Source organism: Carcharodon carcharias, chromosome 10 (assembly GCF_017639515.1).
Source record: "Carcharodon carcharias isolate sCarCar2 chromosome 10, sCarCar2.pri, whole genome shotgun sequence".
NCBI lineage: Eukaryota > Metazoa > Chordata > Chondrichthyes > Lamniformes > Lamnidae > Carcharodon > Carcharodon carcharias.
The window spans coordinates 49893235-49919252 of NC_054476.1; the positions used below are offsets into that span (position 1 = coordinate 49893235).

Genomic DNA, 26018 nt, shown 5'->3' on the forward strand with positions numbered 1-26018 from the left:
ACAATTTATTGTAGCCAATGCACCTAACCAGCACGTCTTTGGATGGTGGGAGGAAACCGGCAGAAACTCACGCAGACACGGGGAGAACATGCAAACTCCACACATAATATCAGGTCTCAAAAGCTCCAAAATTATTTGAAATTGAAATGAAACAAAGCAACACTTTTAAAAAAAAGTAATGTTAATTAAATAATGAAACCAGAAACCATACTATTATTCACTTCTACTAGTTATACGGCAGCTCTTATTGAGCTGACAGACCCATTTCAATCTTTATCTAGAGAAAATAGAATTTATGAACAGCTCACAAGAATCCTCAAGGCGGCCTCACTCAAAATTCTGTTCAAAGATTTCAATCTCACATGTGTATGCTACACTGGCTGTGTTGATGTAAAACTGAAATTTCTTCGCATTGAACTAAATTTGCACTGTAGCTGGCCTGCCCAGCAGAGTGAAACTTGTATTAGTCACCAGTTGTCAGCGTGACTATAGGATTTTAGAACCAATTCCATCAAAATACTGCTTCCATACTGTGAAGCAATGTTGCAAATTTGCAGTTCAATGTGTGCATTTACTATTAGAGATCACTGAACATAGCAGCCACACCAACTGGTCAGTGCAACTGGTGACAAACTGGACTCAATTTTAAAGCAGCATAAATGTGACAGTGGAGTCTCAGAAGAGGAAAAAATAGATGGCACAGAAGACAATAAAACAGAATATGCCAGAAGATAAACCACTGAATGTAAAATTGGAACAACACAGATAAAACAAATTTGAACATTTAAAGCAAGCTGATTGTAAGGAGAATGAATCTCTACAGCTTAGGTGATTTTAATACCAAGTATTTAACCTTGCATGCAGCAAAACCAATTACAGTAAAAAAAACTTCTTTATCGCTCTGGAGGCAGATGACATACACTGATTTCAAAGTCTGTGGATTTCACCACTGAAATCCCTGTGTTGTGCCACTGAAGAATATATTTGACTTATTCCTGCAGGGAGTTAATGTTTACTGGGCTCTGCAGCCAAACTCTGCAAAAGTAGTTTTCTGATCGAATTCATGACAAAACAGAAAATGAGCACACAAACTACATCCTGGGGCAAATATATATTAAAAGTACTAACAAGGAAAATTCTCTTCTTTAAAAGCACAGAATGAAATCAATGATCTTACTTGGCAATAACTTACAACTGTACATACTAAATGTATATTTGGTTATAGAGGGATCACAGGCAAGAAAATGTAAAGGTTTGCTCTGGCATGTAGGAAGATTTACTAACAGTAAGAAAAATTGTAAATATGCAATGTGATTCCAAAGTAAGGTGTATTTAGTCTGCTGCAACTGATTTCAAGCGTTTTAAAAAATGGAAAAGGAGTATCCATTATCCTTTGAAGAATCATATTCCAGTGTTGTTTTAAAAGCTGATGACATAATGTTGGATTATCCTATAAGGTAATTCCAGAAAAAAACACTGGCAGAAAAAAGGGAGAAGTCTAACCATGGGGAATTTGGTGAAACACGATCAGCAGTGTGGTGAGCTGAAAGTTATGTGGTATTGAGAAAATTGGTGGTTATTCACAAACATTACGAACTACAATACTAGACCAGATTTTGTGGTGATAATGACGGTGAAACCATCAGTGGTCAGTGTCATTACTCCACTGAAACTGACAGCAACATCGGGAGTTCAGATGTCTACGCTCCTCCAAAGGATACGATGTAGGGTTTCCCTCAGACTGCTTTCTCCCTTGAAATCATGAATTGATGAGAACTTCCATTTTAACACTTGTTAGTTTTGTTGCAAAAAGCCTGAAAAGAGTTACACTTGGTTGAATGAGTGCAATTGGGTTTTTAACAGCGTACTAACTTCATAACTATTGCTAAACACCTTTACTGGCCCTGAAAAGTTAATTTTATATTTATGGAGTTTCGCATTTCTCCATAGTGTTGGCATTCTCCATATTAGCATAGATAGAAGATTGGAAAACTAACAGGAAACAGAGTCAGGTCAAATGGGTTATTTTCAGTAAGGAAAGTAAGCCGTGAGAAGGACACAAAGAGCCTGCAAAGGGATATAGGTAGATTAAGTGAGTGGGCAAAAATTTGGCAGATGGAGTATAATGTAGGAAAAGGTGAGGTTGTCTACCTTGTTGGGAAGAACAGAAAAGCAAATTATTTTCTAAATGGAGAGGGATTGCAGAATGCAAAGGTGCAGAGGATCTGGATGTCCTTATACATGAATTACAAAATGTTAGTGTGCAGGTACAGCAAGTAATTAGGAAGGCAAATGGAATTTTAGCCTTTTCTTTATTCTTTGATGGGATGTGGGTGTCGCTGGCAAGGTCAGCATTTGTTGCCCATAGTTAATTCTCCTTGAACTGAGTACTTGCTTGGGTATTTCAGAGGACAGTTAAGAGTCAATCACATTGTTATGGATCTGGAGTCACATATAAACCAGACCCAGTCAGGATTGCAGATTTCCTTCCCCAAAGGATGTCAATGAACCAGGTTCTTTTTTATGACAGTCGCTGATAGTTTTGTGCACCACTACTGAGAATAGCGCTCAATTTCAGATTTTATTGATTGAATTTGAACTCCATCAGCTGCCAGTAATTTGAACTCATGTTCCAACAGCATTAACCTGGATCTCTGGAGTACCAGTCCAGTGACATTACCGCTAGTCCAATTGCATTACTATTACATCACAGTCTCCCCTTTATTACATGGGGGATGTGATATAAAAATAAGGAAACCTTGCTACAACTGTACAGGGCATTGGTGAGTCTGCACCTAGAATATTCCATACAGTTTTGGTTGCCTTACTTAAAGAAAGATACTTGCATTGGAAGCAGTTGAGAGAAGGTTCACAAGGCTGATTCCTGGTATGAAGGGGTTGTCTTATAAGGAAAAATTGAGCACATTGGGCCTATAGTTACTCGAATTTAGAAGAATGAGAGGTGATCTTATCGAAAAACAACTCTGGAGGGGACAGAGTAAATGCTTTTTTAAAAATTCGTTCATGGGGCATGGGCATTGCTGGCTAGGCCAGCATTTATTGCCTATCCCTACTTACCCTTGAGGAGGTGGCGGTGAGCTGCCTTCTTAAACTGTTGGGTCCATGTGGTATAGGTACACCACAGTGCTGTTAGGGAGGGAGTTCCAGGATTTTGACCTAGCGGCAGTGAAGGGACTGCGATATATTTCCACGTCAGTATGGTGAGTAACTTGGAGGGGAACTTCCAGGTGGTGGTGTTTCCATGTGTCTGCTGCACTGTCCTTCTAGATAGCAGTGGTTGTGGGTTTGGAAGGTGTTGTCCAAAGAGGGCTGGTGAGTTCTTGCAGTGCATCTTGTAGATGGTACACATTGTTGCCACTGTGTGATGGTGGTGGAGGGAGTGAATGTTTGTGGATGGGGTGCCAATCAAGTGGGTTGCTTTGTCATGGATGGTATCAAGCTTCTTCAGTATTGTTGGAGCTGCACTCATCACACTCCAGACAGAGGGACGGAGGGTGTTTCCCCTTGCGGGAGAATCTAGAACTGGGGGGGAAGTGGGGCACAGTTTCAAAATAAGGGGTCACCCATTTAAACTGGAGATGAGAAGGAATCTCTTCTCTGAGGGGATTGCTAATCTTTGGAATTATCTATCCCAGGGAGCAGTGGAGACTGGGTCATTGAATATATTCAAGGCTGAGTTGGATAGATTTTTGTTCTACAAGGGAGTAACAGTTATGGGGAGCAGGCAGGAGAGTGGAGTTAAGGCAACAATCAAATCAGCCATGATTGTATTACTCACAGAGCAAACTCAAGGGACCAAATGGCCTATACCAACTCCTTAATCTTATATTCCTACTGCTAGAAAATCCAGTTACTTGCTTTTAAAAACACAATTCTGTTGGAGAATTTTACCGAAATAAGCACAAAACTGGAGCAGGTTCAACTTGTGCCATGCTGGAAATCTTGAAAAGTATGTGAAGAAAAAAATTTAGATGATCATTTTATATAATTACCTGTGTGGTAATGTCCATGCCATCTTCCAAGCTTACCATTACTGAGGAACCTCTCTCAAGCAGCTCTGCTATCATCACAGCCAGTTGCAATATTCGGTGTATCTGAGAAAGCAAATTAAAATCTAATGTAGTAATTCTGCTGTATAGTGACGTATCAATGTAGCACATGTTTTTAATTGTGTTGTCAATACAGTTCTAGGGTGATACTCTTATTTTGTAAAGTTAAATTAGACCCACCATCTAAAAGCCTGGTTTTATATAGTTCATAATTCTTTCTCCTGACAAAAGGGAAAATATACATAGTACTGATGAGTGTTTACACTTAAAGCGGAACTGGAATAAAATACCATCCAGTCATCATCTAGTGACATCCTAATGAACACATTCCAATTAATTTATAAAGACAATAGAAAAAAATACATTTTCTGGTGTAAATATGTATTATTCATCAGGTACATTAAGCAATACATTTGCTATTTTCAATGAACAGTAGCGCCCAGCTGTGAGACAAAGGCGAATGCCTCAATTTTGGCAAATATAATCAAGATCAGATTTTTGGTCGTAACCTAAAAAAGAGAATCACTTAAAAGCTACTTATTGGTGGTGACTTAAAATAGCTACTGCAATGATCAGGCATTATATTCCTTGTTGAATTTTGTTCCAAAAGCACCCTGTCCTATTCTCTAAGGAGAAAGGAAAGCCAAAAAAAACTAAGACATTTTCCAAGTTAACATTATTCAGAAGAGTGGAATGTTTCAGCATAAACCTTGCCACAGTGTTCAGTGTTTAGCAATTAAGAAAAAAAAAATTTGCTAAACAATTCTGAGTAATTGCCTTTAAAATGAATTAATTAATTACCTGCAACAGCCATTCAGATTCTCCTAGTAACCTGTACAAAGTCATGTCTGCGTCATTGGGGATTGTGCTGGGTACACATGCCCTCATTAACTTTTTGAAACTGGCTTTCACCTGACGAATATCGCAGTAATCCACAGGTATCAGCTCACAGTTAACTGCAAGGTCAGGTTTAAAGCCCTGAGGACAAAGATCATGTTAGTGTTGCTAAAGGTAGTGAAACATGAAATTATTTCAATTTTGCATAGATACATTTTCAATCTTGTTTGCGGAGGACGCATAACACTGGGCAATTGCGGAGGGGAAGGATGGATGGAATAAAATAGCATAAAAATAAAGAAAAATCTTTAAAAATTTGGAGACCTTTTCATAAACTTACACCAATGCCACTCTAAAGTTAGTTCACAGGTATGAGAGAATAGCCCAAGGTGACCAATATCCCAACTCCTTGTTGGAAACCAGGAATGCAGTGAATTGTATGTGTAACTCCTTATCCTAACACTTCTTGCCATATTCACCACCTTGGTGCCGGAGCTGTTATTGCAATTTTAAAAACACCAGGTTGATGGCTTTTAATAGTTTCTTCACTTTTGTATTTTATCTTCTATCTCTCTTAAAAAGAAAATTCAGGCAAGTGCCCCTTTCCCAACCACAGTAAAAATGTATCTTAGAGTGTTTACAATCTTTTCGAAAAATACCATGAATGTATATGTGTGGTGAATACAAAAACAATTATGCTAATACTGTGTTAAATTCTATGTTTGCATATTTAACTTCGCAGTTCATTCAGTAACAACAAAACAAACCAGTGTAACAGATACTACAAAAGTAAGAAAATTATATTCTGGTAAATTAGTATGAAAGTAATTGATAAAGAACATATATAGAATTCAGTTTCCAGCTTACTCTCAGCTGAGATTTTTCCCCAAACAGGTACAGTGCTGCTTGGTGTTTTAGAAGCTGGTTCTGCAGAGAATTGTCATTGCCGGCAGTCACAGGGGATTCCTTTCCTGCTAATCTTGCTCCTACATCAGTGGTTGCAAACTGGGTATTGAAGCGATTGCTTGAACGCAGGCTGGCCCACATACCTGAAGAGAAAAAAAACTTAACTTTGAGATACACTAACATCATATATGTACATAAAACTAAATACATTTTCTTTTTGAAAACAAGACTGCTCATGAGATCTTGGCTAGGAAATTACTATTGTTGATTTTAGTGTACCAAAGCTCGTTATTACAATTCTCTTGTCTGCTATTTTAAAGCAGGCACTAATTGATTTATTTAAAAGGCTTAACAATCCTGTTAAAATAGTAGACTGTAGAACATCATGCCAAAGCATTCAACTTCATCTGCTAACAGTGGCTTCAAGTTCTTTGTGAGTCAGTTCTCAACAACTGCAATAAAGTAATATCATGAAATGGGATGAAAACAACTATTTCTAAAATTATAGTAGTGGATTTTCCAATGGAATGCTCAGACATGGAAAAGAAGCAGCAGTGTACATTTCCAGAAGAAGAATTTGGAAAGAAATCTACAGACTAATGAAAACAATTTTTGGTTCGCTCCCAGAAATAAATTGCTGACCTTACCTACTCCAGCTAGTGAAATAAATACAAGACCTGCTTAAATAAATCTTATGTGAACAACACGCATTTTTGATTTATGACTATAAGTAAATCATAGGTGATATAATCAAACCTCATCTCTTCTGATGTCAGAAGTAAACAAATAGTTTTGATGACAATCTTACCTCAAAAAATATTCTAAAGGTTATGCATTAGCATTTTTTGAAATAGTTTTGAAAAATAAGTTTACCCTTTCCTTACCCACTATTAACTAAACCTTTATGCGAACAAACACTATTTTCAAATTCTCTCTGAAGCATTTGAATAGTTTCCCTGTTAATACCTTTGGAAAGTTTTGATCACATTACTAATCATAGCAATATATTTTCATATCTCTGCACATGGATTTGGCAATCATCCTTAAATGTTTAGTGATGCCCCAGACTGTGGAGAATATGCATTAGAGTTTCATTTGCAAAGGTCATTTTAAAAGCAATAAAAATAAAGTATTTCCTGACACCTATTTGCTTATGTGTCATTCTGTTCAATTTGGAAAGCTTGATAAATTGTTGGTTATTGACTCTAGTGTATATGGGCAAACACTTTTTTTCAGTCACGTTTGTGGCTTACTAACTTTAGTTATGACTGGAGTTTAGTTTTTCTTCACAGATCTTGAATGGTATATCTCAGGCTGACTTTCTCCACTATCACTATTGGCTTCTGATTAGAAAGGCAGAGACACCCTGGTAGAAAGCAGCCACTAAAAGATAAAGGAGTATATTTCAAGGATCAGGTTTATTTAGAATGCTAGCCTTTGTTGTTTGATGTTTTGAAATGAATAATAAAGCCTGTATGTCTATTGTCCTTCTTACTATGGTTCATTTAGCCGCTGACTATGAATAGTTCTAATATTATATAGCCTAAGCCACAGTCTAACAGAGCCTTTACTCTTCTGCCTGTTGATCATATGTAAGTATATCGTACAGCAAATAATAAAGTGACAATTGTTGTCTATACTATTTCTGTGGCATTACCTCGCTATAAAGCAATTAAGGGCAAAATTTGGAATATTAGAGGCGCAGGTTCACTTAAAGGAGTGATCTATGATGCTACCTCTGAGGAAAGTATGCAGTGTAAGAATACCAAAAGTTAACACCTCACCCTAAAGCAATGAGTTTATGGTTCACCTGATTCTGAAATCATTTAACAACAAATAAGATCCTGTTGTAATCTTCAGAAAAGCACATTTCAAATTGTTCAATTAAATCATGCTTATATACGCTGGAATTTCTCCAGCGCATACACTTCAACTACAACATCCAAGGAACTGCAGGCATAGATGTAATCTTTAACTCTGTTCAGCTAACATTAATAGATCTGGGAAGAATATCAAGTCCCAGCCATTGCTTTACAGAGAGGCTGAAGCTTGATAGTAAAAATGATAATGAAGACATTCAAAAAACACAAAACCTTAATCATATTATGAATTTTTAAAAAGCTGATTCTTGGAATGTGGGTATCATGTGCAGTTATTTCCCATCTCTAGTTGTCCTGAGAAGGTGATGGTGGTATTTCCTGTTGAACAGCTGCAGCAGCAGTTTGATACAACTGAGTGGTTTGCTAGTCGAACTCAGATGGCAAATGAAAGTGAACCACATTGGTATGGGACAGGAGTCACATATAGGCTGGATTAGATAAGGCAATCAGGTTTCTTTCTCTAAAGGACAATAAAGCTAGTTGAGTTTTTAAATGACAATCTGTTAGCTTTATGGTCACTTCTACTGATACAGCTTTTTCTCTGGCCAAAAGAAGATAGTAATACAGGACACAGAACAACTTTAGCCGATGACTTGAAATAACATTAGCAATTACACTTCAAAAGCGATCGCTTTAAAAGCACTATGTCATCTGCGCAATATATCTGCTAACAACCATATTTATAGCATAATGTTGGATAATTTATCGTAAGGAACAATTTTGTTATTTCTACATTTTATCAACACATGAACAGAGCAGCAAAAAACTATATTCTACACAAGTCAAAATTTTTCAAGATACTGCAGAGGAAGAATCTGAAATTATTTAATGCATGCAATACATGTCAGATGTGGTTTAGTAATATTTATTCACTAAAAAATTCTGCCTGCGAAACCATTGTTTATATTTATGTGGCTTAACCATAATCTAAGACACATGACTTGTATCATGACAAATAGCAGGCTTTCCATTCTCATAATGAGGAGATGTTGTCAGTGGTGGAAAAGTATGATATGAATTTACAAGGAACACTGACGAATTAACCTTTAGGTTGCTGAAAATGCACTTTCAGATAAGTACAATACAATAAAGATAAATTAGTGGCAGCCCAAAGATTAAACCAGTTCTTCCTTGAAGATGATGGAGAAGAACATGAGTGGGATCAGGATGTAAGAATACAATACAGCACAGTACCTTGATTGAAGACTCTTCCCTTGACGGTACTCTTTTGCTGAGAATGAGTGAACAGCTTGTCCCTGTACCCAAATACTGGAGGATCATAACAATGACAGAGAAAGAATTTTCAGAAATCTTAGCATGAAAATCAAAATGACCTCAAAATCATAAGCAGTTATAATATACAAAGGAGGACTGTGCCAATAGATGGAGGTCCTAAATTCACTGGGCTGTAGTCCTGATGGTGACACTGGGATCACCCCCACCAATGCTCTCCAGAGCTAAACTGCCTGTGTCTTCAGGCAGGCACAAACATCACTTCCTGTGTATTTACAGCAGCCTACAAAGACAGCCATAAACTAAGGTGCACACCTGGAGCAGGGAGAATGTTATCCTTTTAGCACTAAATTATGGAGAATTATGGGGCGGGGGGACAACTTGCATGCCTGGCCTGGACTCAACTGGTGCAACTCACTTATGCCCTTCAAAAGGTTGGTATATCCCATTCATTTGATTACTAGTGAAAACTATAATGATGTTAGGTCACACTGGAGCCTAGGAACTCTGGACTTATGGATCTTCCACATCTGACTCTTCCCCAAATATCATTTGCTATGTAAGAAGTTTCATTCCTAAAAGACATCTAGGAAACATCAAGAAATTTTGGGATCTGTCACAACCAGTCTTTGCCATTTTCCTCGAGTCATGGCACTATATTGGCAAAAACCCAGACGAATCTCAGTGATGATCAATTAACTGATTATATTTCTATTTAAAAACTTTAATGAGTAAATTATGTTTGTCATAAGGCCACTTATCACATTCATAATTAATAATTATGAATAACCAAACAATTGGTTGACACAGCTCTACATACATTAAGCATGCAATACAGAAACAAACGCATTTACACAAAACAAGCAAATTTGTAGCTACAATTTTCTAAAATCAATTATTCAGCAAATTTACAATTACACATTTATTATCAACAAATTTTACAATGCACAACTGTGGGAACCTAAATACCAAAGTAAAATGAACAAAGGGGGATGATATTAATAATCCCAATTCTGATTGTTAATGTAGTTAACAGAAATTACACAATAAGAACACTTCAGAATGCATAATTTTGTGATGTACATATTTTTAAAAGATCCCAACTCAACCTATTAATTTCTAACAGCTAACATGCTCCTTTGATATTCATCAGACTGCAGAGTTCTACAATCCCTGGGATGACTATTTTTACAGCCCCTCAGTCCAAGCTGAAAGATTTTCCATGTCAGTAATGCTTCGCAGATATCAAAGTGGCCTATGCTGAAATAATAGTACATAAATATGAAAAGATTCTTCATGAAAATAGTTTAGAAAATATTGGTTCTGAAATTCTAGGGCATTGTTAGTGAGGTGATTCTGAGTAAGGTATTAAAATTTGGGGCAGAAATCATATAACTTAGACATGTCAGAGTTAGATTCATTCCAAAATATGTGCTAAATTCTGGGAGAATTGTCTCTTGGTAGAAGATGTGCCTGCAAGGTGCTCCAATCAAGCAAACTACAGAATAATACGAGAAAAGGCTCCATCCTAAAAATTCTGCAATTTATTCCAGGATTGCACCTGATTTAATCCTGTAAAAAAGGGGTAAGTTATCTGCATGATTTATCAAATCAGGAAATGGTTGAATTCACTTGCTTGGAATATTCAAAAACATCATTTGACCAGAGTGTGGTAAGAATGTGCAACTCACTATCATAGAAAATAGTTGAGGCAAACAATATAGATGCATTTCAAGGGAAGCTAGATAAACACATTAAGTAGAAAGGAATAGAAGGATATGTTGATGGGACTAGCTGAGTAGTGGGAGGAGACTCTTTTGGAGCATAAACACCAGCATGGACCTGTTGGGCCAAATGACCCTTTTCTGTGCTGTAAATACTTTGTGACACGTCAGCTTTGAATGATCAATTAAAAACATTCCTCAGTTGTGCAGATAAAGATGTTGCAAGTTCATTTCCAGCAGTTTCAAGCAGTGCTTCCAGCCTTTCTATCACAGAGCGCTTACCCTAGGGTTCACGCTGAACATTTTTATGCCCAATAGATTCAGAACAGGAGCACAAAGATGAGCAAGAGGAAATGACAGAGGTAAGCAGGATAAAACTGCATCAAAGGCAAAACCAAACTAGAGATACCCTCCACCCAGACCAGGCCATTTCCTTTTTTTTAATTCATTCATGGGATGTGGGCTTTGCTGTCTGGGCCAGCATTTGTTGCCCATCCCTAGTTGCCCTTGAGAAGGTGGTGGTGAGCTGCCTTCTTGAACCGCTGGAGTCCATGTGGTGTAGGTACACCCACAGTGCTGTTAAGAAGGGAGCTCCAGGATTTTGACCCAGCGACTGTGAAGGAACGGCGATATATTTCCAAGTCAGGATGGTGAGTGACTTGGAAGGGAACTTCCAGGTGGTAGTGTTACCATCTATCTGCTGCCCTTGTCCTAGGTGGTAGTGGTCTTGGGTTTGGAAGGTGCTAAGGAGTCTTGGTGAATTCCTGCAATGCATCTTGTAGATGGTACACACTGCTGCTACTGTGCGTCGGTGGTGGAGGGAGTGAACGTTTGTGGATGTGGTGCCTATCTAGCGGACTGCTTTGTCCTGGATGGTGTCCAGCTTCTTGAGTGTTCTTGGAGCTGCACTCATCCAGGCAAGTGGGGAGTATTCCATCACACTCCTGACTTGTGTCTTCTAGATAGTGGACAGGCTTTGGGGAGTCAGGAGGCGAGTTATGTGCAATCATCAGTGAACATCCCCACTTCTGAGCTTATGGTGGAAGGAAGGTCGTTGATGAAGCAGCTGAAGATGGTTGAGCCTAGGACACTACCCTGAAGAACTCCTGCAGTGATGTCCTGGAGCTGAGATGACTGACCTCCAAGAACCACAACTATCTTCCTTTGTGCTAGGTATGACTCCAACCAGCAGAGAGTTTTCCCCCTGATTCCCATTGACTTCATTTTTGCTAGGGCTCCTTAATGCCACACTAGGTCAAATGCTGCCTTGATGTCAAGGGCAATCACCCTCACCTCACTTCGGGAGTTGAGCTCTTTTGTCCATGTTTGAACCAAGGCTGTAGTGAAGTCAGGAGCTGAGTAGCCCTGGCAGAACTCAAACTGGGCATCAATGAGCAGGTTATTGCTAAGCAAGTGCCGCTTGATAGTACTGTTGATGACCCCTTTCAATACCTTACTGATGATGGAGAGTAGGCTGATGGGATGGTAATTGGCCGGGTTGGATTTGTCCTGTTTTTTGTGTACAGGACATACTTGATAGATGCCAGTGTTGTAGCTGTACTGGAACAGCTTGGCTAGGGGCGCGGCAAGTTCTGGAGCACAAGTCTTCAGTACTATTGCCAGAATGTTGTCAGGGCCCATAGACTTTGCAATATCCAGTGCCTTCAGCCGTTTCTTGATATCACGTGGTGTGAATCGAATTGGCTGAAGACTGGCATCTGTGATGCTGGGGACCTCCGCAGGGGGCCGAGATGGGTTATCCGCTCGGCACTTCTGGCTGAAGATTGATGCGAATGCTTCAGCCTTATATTTTGCACTGCTGTGCTGGGATCCTCCATCATTGGGGATGGGGATATTTGTGGAGCCACCTCCTCCAGTGAGTTGTTTAATTGTCCACCACCATTCACGACTGGATGCGGCAGGACTGCAGAGCTTAGGTCTGATCCATTGGTTGTGGGATCGCTTGGCTTTGTCTATCACTTGCTGCTGATGCTGTTCAGCATGCAAGCAGTCCTGTTTTATAGTTTCACCAGGTTGACACCTCATTTTTAGCTATGCCTGGTGCTGCTCCTGGCATATCCTCCTGCACTCTTCATTGTACCAGGGTTGATCCCCTGGCTTGATGGTAATGGTAGAGTGGGGGATATGCCGCGCCATGAGGTTACAAATTGTGTTCGAGTACAATTCTGCTGCTGATGGCCCACAGCGCCTCATGGATGCCCAGTCTTGAGTTGCTAGATCTGTTTGAAATCTATCCCATTTAGCATGTTTTCCATGTCATCCTACATGTCTTAAAAGAAGTCAGCTTATAAGGAGACAATGGTTTGGTAATGAGACATAGAAAGAGCTCTGTTTCCCATTACACAATGTTCCCAACATCCTTTCAAGCATTAAACACAACAAACAGACTTGCTTTGGCAGACTGGGTTTATATGACAAAGTGGGTTTACCATGTGCATATATGAATATATATATATATATATATTTACAATAAGTGCTTCTTATTACCAGTGTGCCTACCTAAGGTTTTTCTATGCTCTGTTGCTAAGGTGATATCTTGTGGGCCAGGGATGTCAGTGATGTTTGGCTATGCTGTGATATCATGAGTCCCTTGGGAGTGAGGTGGCCCTTGACTCAGGGTTTCTGAGCCTGAGGAGAACTTTTCAATAGGCTGCATTACTGTTGCAGTTGCATGGACAGCCTGGCCTGATATCCTGCTATATGTTTAAGTGGGCGTCTGAGAAAGCTGGATGGATTGGTCACACAAACTGTCAACAGGAAGTAAGGTGGTAGTGTGAAAATATATTCGAGCCGCTCCACTTACACTACGTCTTGGATCCAAGTGCCCATGGACCAGCAAGAGGGCTGGTCTGATTGTCTCAGTTAGGTCTGGCAGATCCTGAGAGATTTTGCTCCAAAGCTCTCAGGAGCTACTTTCTATTGCACCATTCTAACAGACCCCAATGCCTGAAATCAGGTAGAGGGTTCATTTTGGATGCAATAGCCTGTCTGGAAGCCACTGTAATGCAGATGACTGTAGGTTGAATCCTTCTTAGCATTGTCACTGGCCTTTGCTGGGCCTCTTACATCCACCACAGGTCCTCTTAAGGTGTCTTCATGTGAGTGTGATGCTAAAATCAAGATCCACCTTTTTAAAGCAGAATTCAGAGATTTGAGTCCACAGATTGGGAGGCACTGCAGATGTCTGCAATGCAAGCTCCAGTCTGGTTCAACAAATTCTCAATCTTCTGGTATTTGCATGCAAAGATAATGAATGAAGAATGCCAAAAATTCAGAGAGAGGGGGTCAGGTGAAGCAAGTAGTTTACCTTGGTTGCCAGGAGAAGTCCAGGAGACCACTCAGGCCCTGATTAACGTTACATGGTACATACTGCTTGTATGTAGTGATCTCAACCCCAACCAAAAACCAATCCAGTTGTCACTTGAAGGAATTCAGCAAATCAGCATTTACTGAACAAGGCAACAGCTTGTTCCACAAGTCAACTATTCTCAAGTGAAAGAACCATTTCCTAGCAACTAACCTAGTTTTGCCTTTAATAAAGATTGTGATCCTTGTTCTTCTTAGGCTATTAGTTGAAACAAATTGTCTGCACACACAAATGTATTCCCTTCACCACTTTAAAAACCCAGATAAAAGCTTATCTGGGTAACTAAGAGGCTTTGAACCAGAAATTAATCTAAGGTCCTCCACAGCATCCTTTCCAAAACCTCAATACATCCATGTACAGAGACCAAAAGTAGACACAGTAATCGAACTAGTTTAACCAAGGACTTGTCCAAGGGCAATTTATAAAAAAAATTTGTTCATGGGATTGGGTGTCACTGACAAGTCCAGCATTTATTACCCATCCCCTATTGCCCTGGAGAATGTGGTGGTGAATTGACTTCTTGAACTACTACAGATCATGTGGTGTAGGTACACCCACAGTGCTGCTAGGTAGTGTTCCAGAATTTTGATCTTGTGGCGACAAAGGAATGGCAATGTATTTCCAAGTCAGGATGGTTCATGACTTGGGGGGGAAATTGTAGAAAGTGGTGCTCCCATGCACCTGCTGCTCTTGTTCTTCTAGGCAGTAGAGGTCGTGGGTATGGAAGATGCTGTAGAAGAAACCTTGGTGAGTTACTATAGTAGATCTTGTATATGGTGTATACTCCTTCACTGTGTGCCATTGGTGGAGGAAGTGAATGTTTAAGGTCTTGCCAAGCGGGTTGCTTTGTCCCGGATGGTGTTGAGAGTCTTGAGTGTTATTTGGGCTGCACACATCCAGGTGAGTGGAGATTATTCCATCACATTCCAGACTTCTGCCTTGTAGATGTTGGAATTCCTTTGAGGAATCATGTGGTGAGTTACTTGGTAGCATCTGGTCTGCTCTTGTAGCCACAGCATTTATATGGTTGGTCCAGTTGAATTTCTGGCCAATGGTGACCTCCAGGTTGTTGATGGTGGGGAGTTCAGTGATTTTAGTGGTATTGACTGTCAAGGGGAGATGGTTAGACTGTCTCTTTCTGGAGATGGTCATTGCCTGGCACTTGTGTAGCATGAATGATATGTGAAACTTTTCAGTCCAAGCCTGAATGCTGTCCAGGCTTTATTGCACGTGGGCATGTGCCGATTGATGATGCAGCTGAAGATAGTTGAGCCTGGGACACCACCCTGAGGAACTCCTGCTGTAGGACATACCTGACAATTTTCCACTTTGTTTGGTAGATGCCAGCGTTGCAGTTGAGTTGAACAACTTGGTTAGGGGTGCGGTTAGTTCTAAGCACCAATCCTCAGCAATATAGTCAGGGCCCATTGCTGTATCCAGTATGCTCAGTCATTTCTTAATATGAAGCAAATTGAATTGGCTGAAGACTGGCAACGGTGGTAGCATGGGAACCTCAGGTGGCCGCCAAAATGGATCATCCACTGGGTACTTCTAGCTAAGATAGTTGCAAGTGCTTCAGCCTTGTCTTTTGCACTCATGTGCTTGGCTCCACCATCATTGAGGATGGGGGTTTTTCACAGATCCACATCTTCTATTTGTTGTTTAATTATCCACCACCATTCACAACTGGATTTTGCATGACTGCTGACTTTTAGTCTGATCCACTGGCTGTGGTATTGCGTAGAGTTGTCCATAGTATGCTGCTTCCCCTGTTTAGCATGCAAATAATCCTGTGTTGTAACTTAATCAGATTAGCACCTCATCTTTAGGTATACTTGGTGCTGCTCCTGGCATGTTCTTCATTGGACTAAAGCTGGTCTCCTGGCGAGATGATAGTAATAAAGATAAGGACATGCCAGGCCATGAGATTACAGATTGTGATGGAATACAATTCTGCTGTGTCTGATGGTTCACAGCGTTTCATGGATGCCTAGTTTTGAGCTGCTAGATCTGTTCCAGATTTATCTCGTTTAGCATGGTGCCAATGCCACACTTACTCAAGGCCAATTAAAGATGGTAACAATTGTTGATCTTTCAAATGATGTTCACATCCAATTAACAAATAAATAAAACAACACCCTGGAGGGTGCAGTGAAGGCCAGACTATGCCTCCACAACAACTGTGTGGGGTCACTTCGACCAATAATGTCATGTTTAGATGCATATGTGACAGCTGGATTGGTGAGGACAAGCTCTGGTTGTTTTTTCCTTCGTGTTGATATTCTCATCAGCTACAGTCTGACAGTTTTGTCCTTTGACTCAGCAAATTCAACCAGTAGTGGTGCTACCAAGCCACTCTTGGTCATGGACATGAAGTCCCCAATCCAGAGCATATTCTGTGCCTTTATTTATCCTCAATGCTTCGTTCAAGTCCAATTCAACATGGTGGAGTACTGATTCATCAGCTGAAAGACCGCGGTAAGTGATAATCAGCAGGAGATTTCCTTGCCCATGTTTGATCTGCTGCCATGAACATTATGGATCTGGTGTCAGTGTTGAGGACATCCAAGGCCACTCCCTCTCGGCTGTGGTAGATTCCACAGGACATACCCAGGGAAATAATGGAAGAACCTGGGATATGAACTGAAAGCTATGATTTGTGACCATGACTGTGTTAGTCTGTTGCTTGACCAGTCCGTGGAATAGCCCTCCCAAGTTCGGACAAATCCTCAGATATCAGTGAGGAGACTTTGCAGGTAGGTTTGACTAGGTGTGCCTTTGCTATGTACAAATCCAGTGCCTAGGTTGATGTAGGATGGCCTGTTCTGTTTATTCTTATAATACTTGGTTGTAGCAGTTTGGTACAACTGAATGGTTTGCTAAAACATTTCAGAGGGCAGTTAAGAGACAACCACATTGCTGTGGGTCTGGAGTCACATATAGACAGATTTCCTTCCTTTAAGGACATCAGTCAACTAGATGGGTTTTTACAATCTGGATGTTTCATTGGCGGCATTAACTTTTCATTCCAGACTAAATAAATTAATTGAATTTAAAGTCCCCAGCTGCTGTGGTGGGATTTGAACTTATGGGTAGAATTTTGCCCTTGGTGGGCGGGCTTGGTGGGGGTGGTTGAGGAGTCGACTGCCGCCCGCGATTGGGAACGGACCGTGATTTCATGCTGGTGGGCCAATTAAGGCCTGCCCAGCATGAAAGGTGGCTGGGGAAACTCCAAGAAGGGGCAGGCAGGGGCATGATGTCCGCTGGGTCCAATAGCGACCTCGTCGCCGATTCAAAAGTGGCCCAGGCAGCCTGCCACGGAAGGACGTTGAAATCTAGATGGATTCCAGTGCGGTTGGACACGGCAGGTGGGAGGGCAGGTTGGTAGAGCAGTCGGCCCCATCTTTCTCCAATGAGTGCCTCGCTGCCCTCCTGGAGGAGACGGCAGCCAGGAGGGACACCCTTGTCCCCAGAGACAGGAGTAGGAGGCCACTGCACCTCACCAAGGAGGCCTGGGAGGGGTGGCATCCAAGGTGAGCAGCCACGATGTGGTGAGGTGCACATGGGCGCAGTGCTGAAAGCACTTCAATGATCTGCTGCGATCGGGAAGGGTGAGTACTATGTTGACATGGGTCATTTTGCAGAACAGCTAAGGGCTAGCCACCTGTGCCCCCCACCCCCACCCCCCGTGAACCTCAGGTGTGTTAGAGTGTGAGTGGCAACTGTTAATAATGCCGGAGCTGGCTGAGGGGGTGAGCCCTGGCTGCTTGGACTGAGCGTCTTGTGGCTCGAGGGCCATGAATTGGATGTGCCTGCGAGGTGTTCCTCAGGTGGGGTTGGCCAGGCTGCAATGGTGATGCAGGTACAGAGTGGACTAATCAATACTCCTCTGTCCTTTCAGGAGAAGACATCCCATAATAGTACTGAGCGGTCTCAGACTGGCGGGGGACCCTCATTTCTCCTCAACCTCACCCACTACGAGCAGGAGGCCCTGGAGCTTGAGAGGTATCATGCATCTCAATCAACCGGCCGCGGTGAGGTTGGGGTGCTAGACCAAGGTAAGAGTGCAATGCACAGAGGTGAGAATGTCAATTATTGCAACTATTCTAGTGTAGTCTCTATATTGATGTGAGCCTTGAACCTGGAGTCCCCATTGATAATCGAAAGACGAGGGTACCATGATGCAGATCTCCGTTGTCTCACCAGGGTGCCTGACATGCACAGTGTCAGTGTGATGACTTTAACGAATGACATGTCCTTCTTCTCTCTTTTAGGTCCAAAAGCAGGCAGTTGCAATGAGGACCCTGAAGGGCCACCCCTGACCCCGGAGGACCACCATTCTCAGCACTCACTTGTGTCACACCCGCTCCGTCAAGCAGGTACCAGCGCAGATACCAGCACCTTGATGGGCATAAGATCACTGTATAGTATCTCGGTGCACATTGGTGAGGGCAATTCCCACTCACTTGAGGTGCACGTGGAGGCAGAGTCCCCAGGACACCGGCAGTTGGAGGACTGTTGGAGGCCAGGACAATGCTCAGTTGATGGCTGATGATAGGCCTCTGGAGTCGTTCATTAGGCAGCAGATGCTGGAAGTCCAGCGGGGTGTGCGCGAGGATCTGGCGGAGATACATGAGGGATACGTGCCATGGTCTCCTTTGGGAGGAGTCCCTGCAGAGCACGACCACTGCGTTGACCCTCAGGGCCGAGCGCAATGCCTCCTCTATGGAGAAAGTGGCAACTCTCATGGAGAGGCTACTCCAGGGACACAATCAGGGGTCCCTGGGGATGCACTTGGACCTGCAAGCCCACACACTGGCAATGACCTCAGCTGGTCAGTGTCCGTGTGGGAGATGGACTGGGCACCCAGTATCCCAGCTAGGTGCCTGTCCATCATTGGTGAGCAGGGAGGTCTAAAGCGACCTCACGTTGGCGCATGAGCTGCCTATCGTCTCTGTGGGTTCCTCTCAGGGCACTCCAAATGATGCCAGTAGCTTCTCTGTCCCTCTGCCAGTGACCATGGCATCTGATGAGGTTGTAACAACTGGGAAGATGCCAGCCATGGCACTGGCCACTCCCGCCCAGGTGAGGCCATCACAGGCTCCACAGGCCAGAGGGCGACCGCCAAGGTCATCAAGGCCAACAAGACAGCAGAGTCAGCAGGCTGTCTCCAATGCAGGTGCCAGTGAGGTGGGGGGAGCACCTTGACGTACAACTCGTAAGTGTAAATGTAAAGCACCATAAACACAAAATGGCCTTATCACGGGTGACATTTTGTTCCCCCATTTTGCTTTAACTTTTTTTAATGGTGTGATAAACAATACCGGTTACTGTTTACTTCAGCTGTGTTTCACATGGACAATTAAATGAGATTTTATTTTGTGCTACTGGCCTCTGTATGCTTCGTTTGTTCTGTGGTTATGGGTAGGCCATTATATAATGATGGACATGTGTCTCCTGAAACTTTATTGCACAGGCACAGAGTGTATGTTGGTGGCCAAGGAAATGGTCCACTCTGGAGTTAAGTATGGAGCCTATAGGCTTGGCATGTGGTGGTAGTTCTTATTTGGTAAGCTAACTGAAGGAGCGTTGGATCGAAACATCCCAGATGTCCCTGCCTCCCTGGAGGTTACCCAGCTCAGCGTCCATGCCCTCAGCATTCTCCTCACTGTGCTCATCCTCAGACTGGACTCACTATTTGTTGTCTGTGCAGTTGCATCAACATCCTCTTCCTCCACTGGGTCTCCCTTGCCAGTGCCAGATTGTGCAGAGCGCAGCATGCAACCACTATCAGTGACACCCGCTCTGAGGGTATTGCAGTGCACCCCCTGAACAGTCCAGGCATCGAAGAGCATCTTGAGAAGACCTATGGTTCTCTCTTTCACCGCCCTTGTGGAAGCATGGCTCCTGTTGTACCACTGCTCGGCCTCTGTTCTTTGGTAGTGGAGAGGTGTCATGAGCCACCTTTTCAGGGGATAGCCCTTATCACTCAGCAGTCATCCATCCAGTCAGGCTGGAGCACTGAAGAGCCTCAGCACCTGGGAGTGTCTCAGGATGTAAGCATCATGGCAGCTGCCAGGGTACCTTGCACAGACTTGCTGAATCTGCATCATGTGATGACACACTATCTGCACGGTAATGGAGTGGAATCCCTTCCTGTTGACGACGGCACCCGGCTCACCCACTGGCGCCTTGATGGCCACGTGTGCAGTCAATGGTACCCTGGACGTGGAGAAGCCCAGCAATCACTGCAAATCCTCTGACTTGCTCAGCCTGGCTGGCCTTATCCGTACTGTAATGAATGAAAGTCAATGCACGCCTGAACAGAGTGTCTGCCACCAGTTTGACACAACTATGGACAGCTGATTGGGAGACTTCACACAGATCCCCCACTGAGCCCTGGAAAGAGCCGGAAGCATAGAAACTGAGGGCCACTGTGACTTTCAGAGACACTGGCATGGGGTGTCCACCCACACAGTCGGAGCTGATCTCAGGCCCGGTCCTCTGACAAATGGAGGTCACTGTCTCCTTTGAGCCTCCTTTGGCATTGCACCTCGGACATATTGAGGTAGCTGCCTTGCTGCCTGTAAACCCTGGCAGCAGAATAGTGGCGTCTTCTGTGGCTCCTTCCACCTTGCACTGCCAGCTGGCCCTGCCCCAACTTGTGCCTGCGCCTCTCCTGCAACAGGTCACTCCCCTGGAAACTGCATTGGGACACATGGCCTCCTCTCTCTTCTGTCCATCTCTTCCTCCTCAGAGGAGGTGCCACCAGCAGAGACCACAATCTCCATTACTAGGGTTATGGAAGGCCTGTCTGATACCTAGAAGGGCCCACACGGTCTGATTCCCCTGAGGGCCTGGAAGGCAACAATGAGTCCTGAAATTAAGCCTAGAAATGCTCAGGATGCAGCTCTGAACCGGGATGAAGCTGTCCAGTTCACATAAGCAACTATCAACACACAATCTCTGAAACTCCTCGCAACTCATACTGCCTTAATTCTGGTGGTACAATGATGCCGTCAGAATTCTGGACCAGCATTATTGTCTTGCCTGCTTATTGTCTTATTGCCTAATCTTTATCTTATTTTCTATTATATTATTTCAGCTTTAAATTAACAATTTTTAAAATTAATTTTGATTTTCCAAAATAAACTTTGCTATTTTTCTGTGCATCTAAGGACATGACCTCCATCTGCAGGTGGAACCAACATCTGTAAGAGCTGGGCCAGAATTTTACGTCCCATGGACGGGCCGGCGCCCGACCCGAACAAACGCGCTCGGCAGTCTGAAGCACACCTGCTGATAATTAAGCAGGCAATTAAGCCCATTAATGAAGCAATTAACAGTGATTTTATGTGGCCTGTCCACATTTACAGTTGGCAGATGGGCCATTCTCCCAGACGGCATTCACATTTTTGCTCAAACCTCGATCCAGGGCGCGATGAAATCTCCGTTGGGAAATAAAATAAAAAGAGATAACTGGGAGCTTTCTTATGAGGTACGCTTTCAGGTGCTTGATTGTGCTGCATAGACATACTTTGCAACATTTTTATCGTTTCCTTTATTCTGTGAGGTCTGCAGCTCCCTGGGGCAGCTGTCTGCCTTCAGGAAGAACCCTAAGTTAAGTCGGCGCCCAGCCTCTTCCTCTGATGTTCTTCGCGCTATGACTTCAAGGTGGAAGTCCCACACTGCCTTAATTCTGACGGTACACTGGTGCTGTCAGAATTCTGGACCAGTAATATTGTCCTGCCTGCTTTTTATCTTATTGCCTAATCTTTATCTTATTTTCTATAATGCTATTTCAGCACAGCAGCACTGTTAATTGGCCAGCCAGCATGAAATTGTGGTCGGGGCCCGAATGTAGCTGGAGGCCCATTTCCCATCCACTTCTGGGCCCGTCAATCCCCTAGCTTTTATACCTTAAAACATAACTGCCAAAATTATATTGCTTCCTTCTTTCTGCACAAATTGTTCCTCTGGGTAACACAAAGAGTATGGTTGATATTCGACTGATGTTAACATGTAGAAAGGTAAAACTAAAGGCATATATTCCAGTTGTTTATGTTTAATAAAGCTCCTGTGAAGCTCCTTGGGACATTTTACTATGTTGAAGTCCCTATATAAATGAAAGTTGTATTTGTTATAATTTCAATCCTTAAAACAATAATCACAACATTCATGTTATTTGCAGAGCTCCTAATGATATAAAGAGCAAAGGATATTTCTGAAAATTCTTGAGCAGGCTGTTGACAATTTTGAGGGCAGGATCACTATTGTCGTGTGCACCTAAGTTGGGGCCCTTAACTAATCTGTTCCTTAATAGACTGATAGAATTTTTTTCCAGGTAGTCTCACAGGTTTATATGCTCCTTAATTTTCTCTCCCTGACATCTATATAAACTTAAATGATTGATTTCACTTTTCCAAGCAGCTTCCCTTAGGGATGGCACAGTGGTCTCCTGAACATAGGCACCACTATCCAATGGCACAGAATGGAGGAATATGTGTTTGGGATCCCCTATGCTGAACTGTTTTCCTCATTGCCCATGCATTTGGGTGTATTGTAAGACTGAAAACTGAGCTCAGAAAACAACCCTTTTCTTCAATAAACTGATAAGTGTGTGGCTAAAAATGAATGTGTTGCCCTGAGACAGCATTTTGAAGTTTAAAAAAAGTAAAAATATAAATAAAATGCAGAAAATAACAAATTATTTTGGTACTTCTATTTTTTGGTAAATTTTCTTGGTAAGGGTCACAATTCCTTATTTTTCTCTACCAATGTTCGTGAGCCACATTTCACCTGTGGGTGACCTACTTTGAACAATGATCTTAGCTGCCAGGCAAGTGTACCATTTAGATGTGGTGGAAGCACTGATTTACTCTCCCTTATGCATTCCCATAGCAGAGGAGTTGAGATTGGAAACTCACCTCTGTGGGGGAAATAACCTGTGCTAATACATTTGACAAATCTTCCTGTATGTTCTGAGATTACATTTCAGAGTCTCCAAATTAATAAGGCAGTGATACACGTAAGGGAAGATCTTTTAATAATTCCTGACCTCCTTGAATTTGAACTTTGAGATAAAGTTAGAATATAACAGTACTAACCTCCGCGTGTAAAACTGTTTGGGAGATGCACATCCAAATGTGGTGGAACCATCTGCTTTACAACGCTGGTTGTTCGAGAGGACCGTTTGTCAATGGCTATATCTAAAAACAAAATTAAATGTGTTTACAGTTTGATTTTGATTCACTCATAAATATGGTTTGATAAAAAGGGGGAAAAAGCTCTTTTGATGACTCAATACGTTTATACTTTCAGTAGCTAATTGCATACAGACCAGGAATGTCCGAGATTCAAAATTCAGTCCATGCAAACTTAGCTGATCTCAGGTCAGAAACATTAGAATTAATTTGAGCTATCTTAGGGTGATTAAGGTTATGAAAATTGGGCAAGGTTCCTAACCCTGATCAGTAACCAACATTCCATACTTGGAGATAAGGCGAGACAAGATAAAGCTTTTGTTGCTTTATCTGATACTTATTGTCATATGAAAGGATGATTGGCACCATGGAAGCATACCTCAGCAAGGAGTCAACGCTTTCAGAAAAGAAGTAAAGGAAGCAAGAACAGCGACAGAGAGAAAGCGCAAGGAAAAACTGAGTTCTTAAAATTTATCTTTACCCTTAATAAACTGATACTTAAAATGTCAAGTCTGGAGGTAAGCAGAGCTACAAGATTAAACAAGTTCAGATAAAGTTTAAGAAATGAAAGTGTTAAAATGAACTGAAGCAGGAAGTGTATGGTTATGTTGTATAAGAATTAAGTACAGACTGGATGCTGGCTTTGATTAGTTCAACACAATTTCTCGAGCAGTCTAACTTTCAAAATCTCATATGCCTGTACAATATTCATATGTAGCCTTCAGGATTACCTCTAAGTGACTCCAACTTCCTCTGGACAGATTATCAAAAAATTCCTCCTCACCCTTTTACTAAGCTGTGTATTCATAATTTTGGGCTTATTTAAATATTTAAAAAATACACATATAACAGTACACTTGTTTTAAAGCAAGGTTTCACAATCAGTTCTAATTAGTAATGTGACTAGTATTTTCAGATAAACAGTCATAGGAAAGATGCAATTACTACATTTGAAACAACCATTTTAACATAAGTACTGCACAAGCATATTGCCGTGCTTTTTGGAAACTGGGCTTTTAAATATCTCTACCTATCAGTAAGCATTTTGATAGAGAAGAAGAATGGAATGACTCCCTCCTTTCATTAAAAGAAATGTCTCTTCCACACTGCATAATATCCAACAGAGTGGTATCATGTAACTCAAACCCACTGTGCCCCACATATCCTGATCTCAGCTATGATGGTGTCAGCATGTGAATGTTGGAGGAAAAACTGGAGTGCCATTCAATGAATCCCAAAGTAGTAGGTTGTGGTTCTGTGCAGCAGCACAAAGACATTGGAGCAAACAAATTCCCCATATTCTTTATAAGAAAAATAAAAACTGGTTAATAGTCATTTGGTAGCACAGAACTTGAGAATTGCTGATAAAAGAGACATACTATTGAAGCTTTTCATCTTACACTCATCTTATGTGACTGTCCTGATGAGTGCAGGACAAAACGCTTTGATAATATATGTCTCTTTTTATAGCAATACTAAAAATTGGTTATCAGACAAGGTGAGGGTCCAAAGTCAATTAAAATCACATCTTTAAGTTAAATGTCTCCCCTCAGTCCCTAGCACCACTTATCACAACCAATCTTTATGCAATTGCACCTGGAGAAAAGGTGACGTTGGGATGGCCAGTGAGTGTGCTGCTGCCATTCATTTTGGAGAAGCTAGGTACTGCATTCAGCAAAGCTTGTAGGTACTTTTCTTGTTCAATGCTACTTGATGATTCTGAGGACACAGGAGCTAAAAGGAAAAATAAAAAATGAAATCTTGTTATATGTAAAATACCAACCAAATTAATTGATTATCAAAGGAAAAGTGATAGAGTGGTGTCTAGAGTGTAAAGTAATGATAATGGGGCAATTCAATTATCCTAATACATACTGGGACAGTAATAGTGTAAAAGGTCAAAGGGCAAAAGAATTCCTAATATGTGTACAAGAGGGCATTCTTGGTCAATGTCTTTTCCAGTCCAACGTGAAAGGAGGCTTTGCTGGGTCTAGTTTTGGAGAATGACATGGGGCAAGTGGTGCATGTTGCAAAGGGTGAGCATTTGGGGAACATATCATTTGTGGTTATATCATCAGGTTCAGAATAATTATGGGAAAGGACAAGGAAAGATCAAGTGTACTTAACTGGAGTTGGGAGCTAATTTCAGTGCAATAAAAAATAATCTATCGCAAGTGGATTTGAATCCTAAAATTAGTAGGCAAAACAGTAATTGCACCATGGGATACTTTCAAAGAGAGGATGGTTTAGGGTTAGAGTAGACGCATTTCCACAAAAGGAAAAGGATGAGCATCAAAAACTAGAGCTCCCTCGATGATTTAAGATTAAAATGAGATTTATGACAAATGTAAATCTTATAATTCAATGGAGAACCAAGCTGCATACAAATAATAGATATGTAAAAAAGTGAATAAAGAGGCAGAGAGAAAACACGGGAATAGATTAGCAGCTAACGTAAAAGAGAACCCAAAAAATTCTCTTACAATCGTAAACAGTGAAAGGGTAGTCAAAGGAAGGGTGGAGCCAATTAGGGACCAAAAAAATCACATGGAGACATTAGGCATGTTTGAGGTACTAAATGAGTGCTTTGCATCAGCGTTCACTAAAGAGGATGCTGCCAATGGAATAGTAGACAAGGAGGGGGACGTGATATTGGATAGGATAAAACTAAAGAGATGGTATTTAAAAGGTTGGCAGCACTCAAAGTAGAAAAGTTGGCTGGTCCAGATGGAATGCATCTGAGGTTACTGAGGTAGGGATGGAAATTGCAGACACTC

The 26018-nt window shown here is 41.8% G+C and overlaps 1 protein-coding gene across 1 annotated transcript in view; it reads right to left on the reverse strand.

Annotated features, from left to right (window-relative positions):
- The window catches only part of sbf2 (SET binding factor 2), a 665078-nt gene that overhangs the window by 37136 nt on the left and 601924 nt on the right, over positions 1 to 26018 (reverse strand). The window contains exons 28-33 of the mRNA XM_041196757.1: positions 24838 to 24975; positions 23146 to 23247; positions 8888 to 8962; positions 5775 to 5956; positions 4872 to 5048; positions 4014 to 4115 (exon numbers count right to left, since the gene is read on the reverse strand). Of these exons, the coding sequence (XP_041052691.1) occupies positions 4014 to 4115; positions 4872 to 5048; positions 5775 to 5956; positions 8888 to 8962; positions 23146 to 23247; positions 24838 to 24975 (776 nt within the window). The remainder of the gene's footprint in view (positions 1 to 4013; positions 4116 to 4871; positions 5049 to 5774; positions 5957 to 8887; positions 8963 to 23145; positions 23248 to 24837; positions 24976 to 26018) is intronic.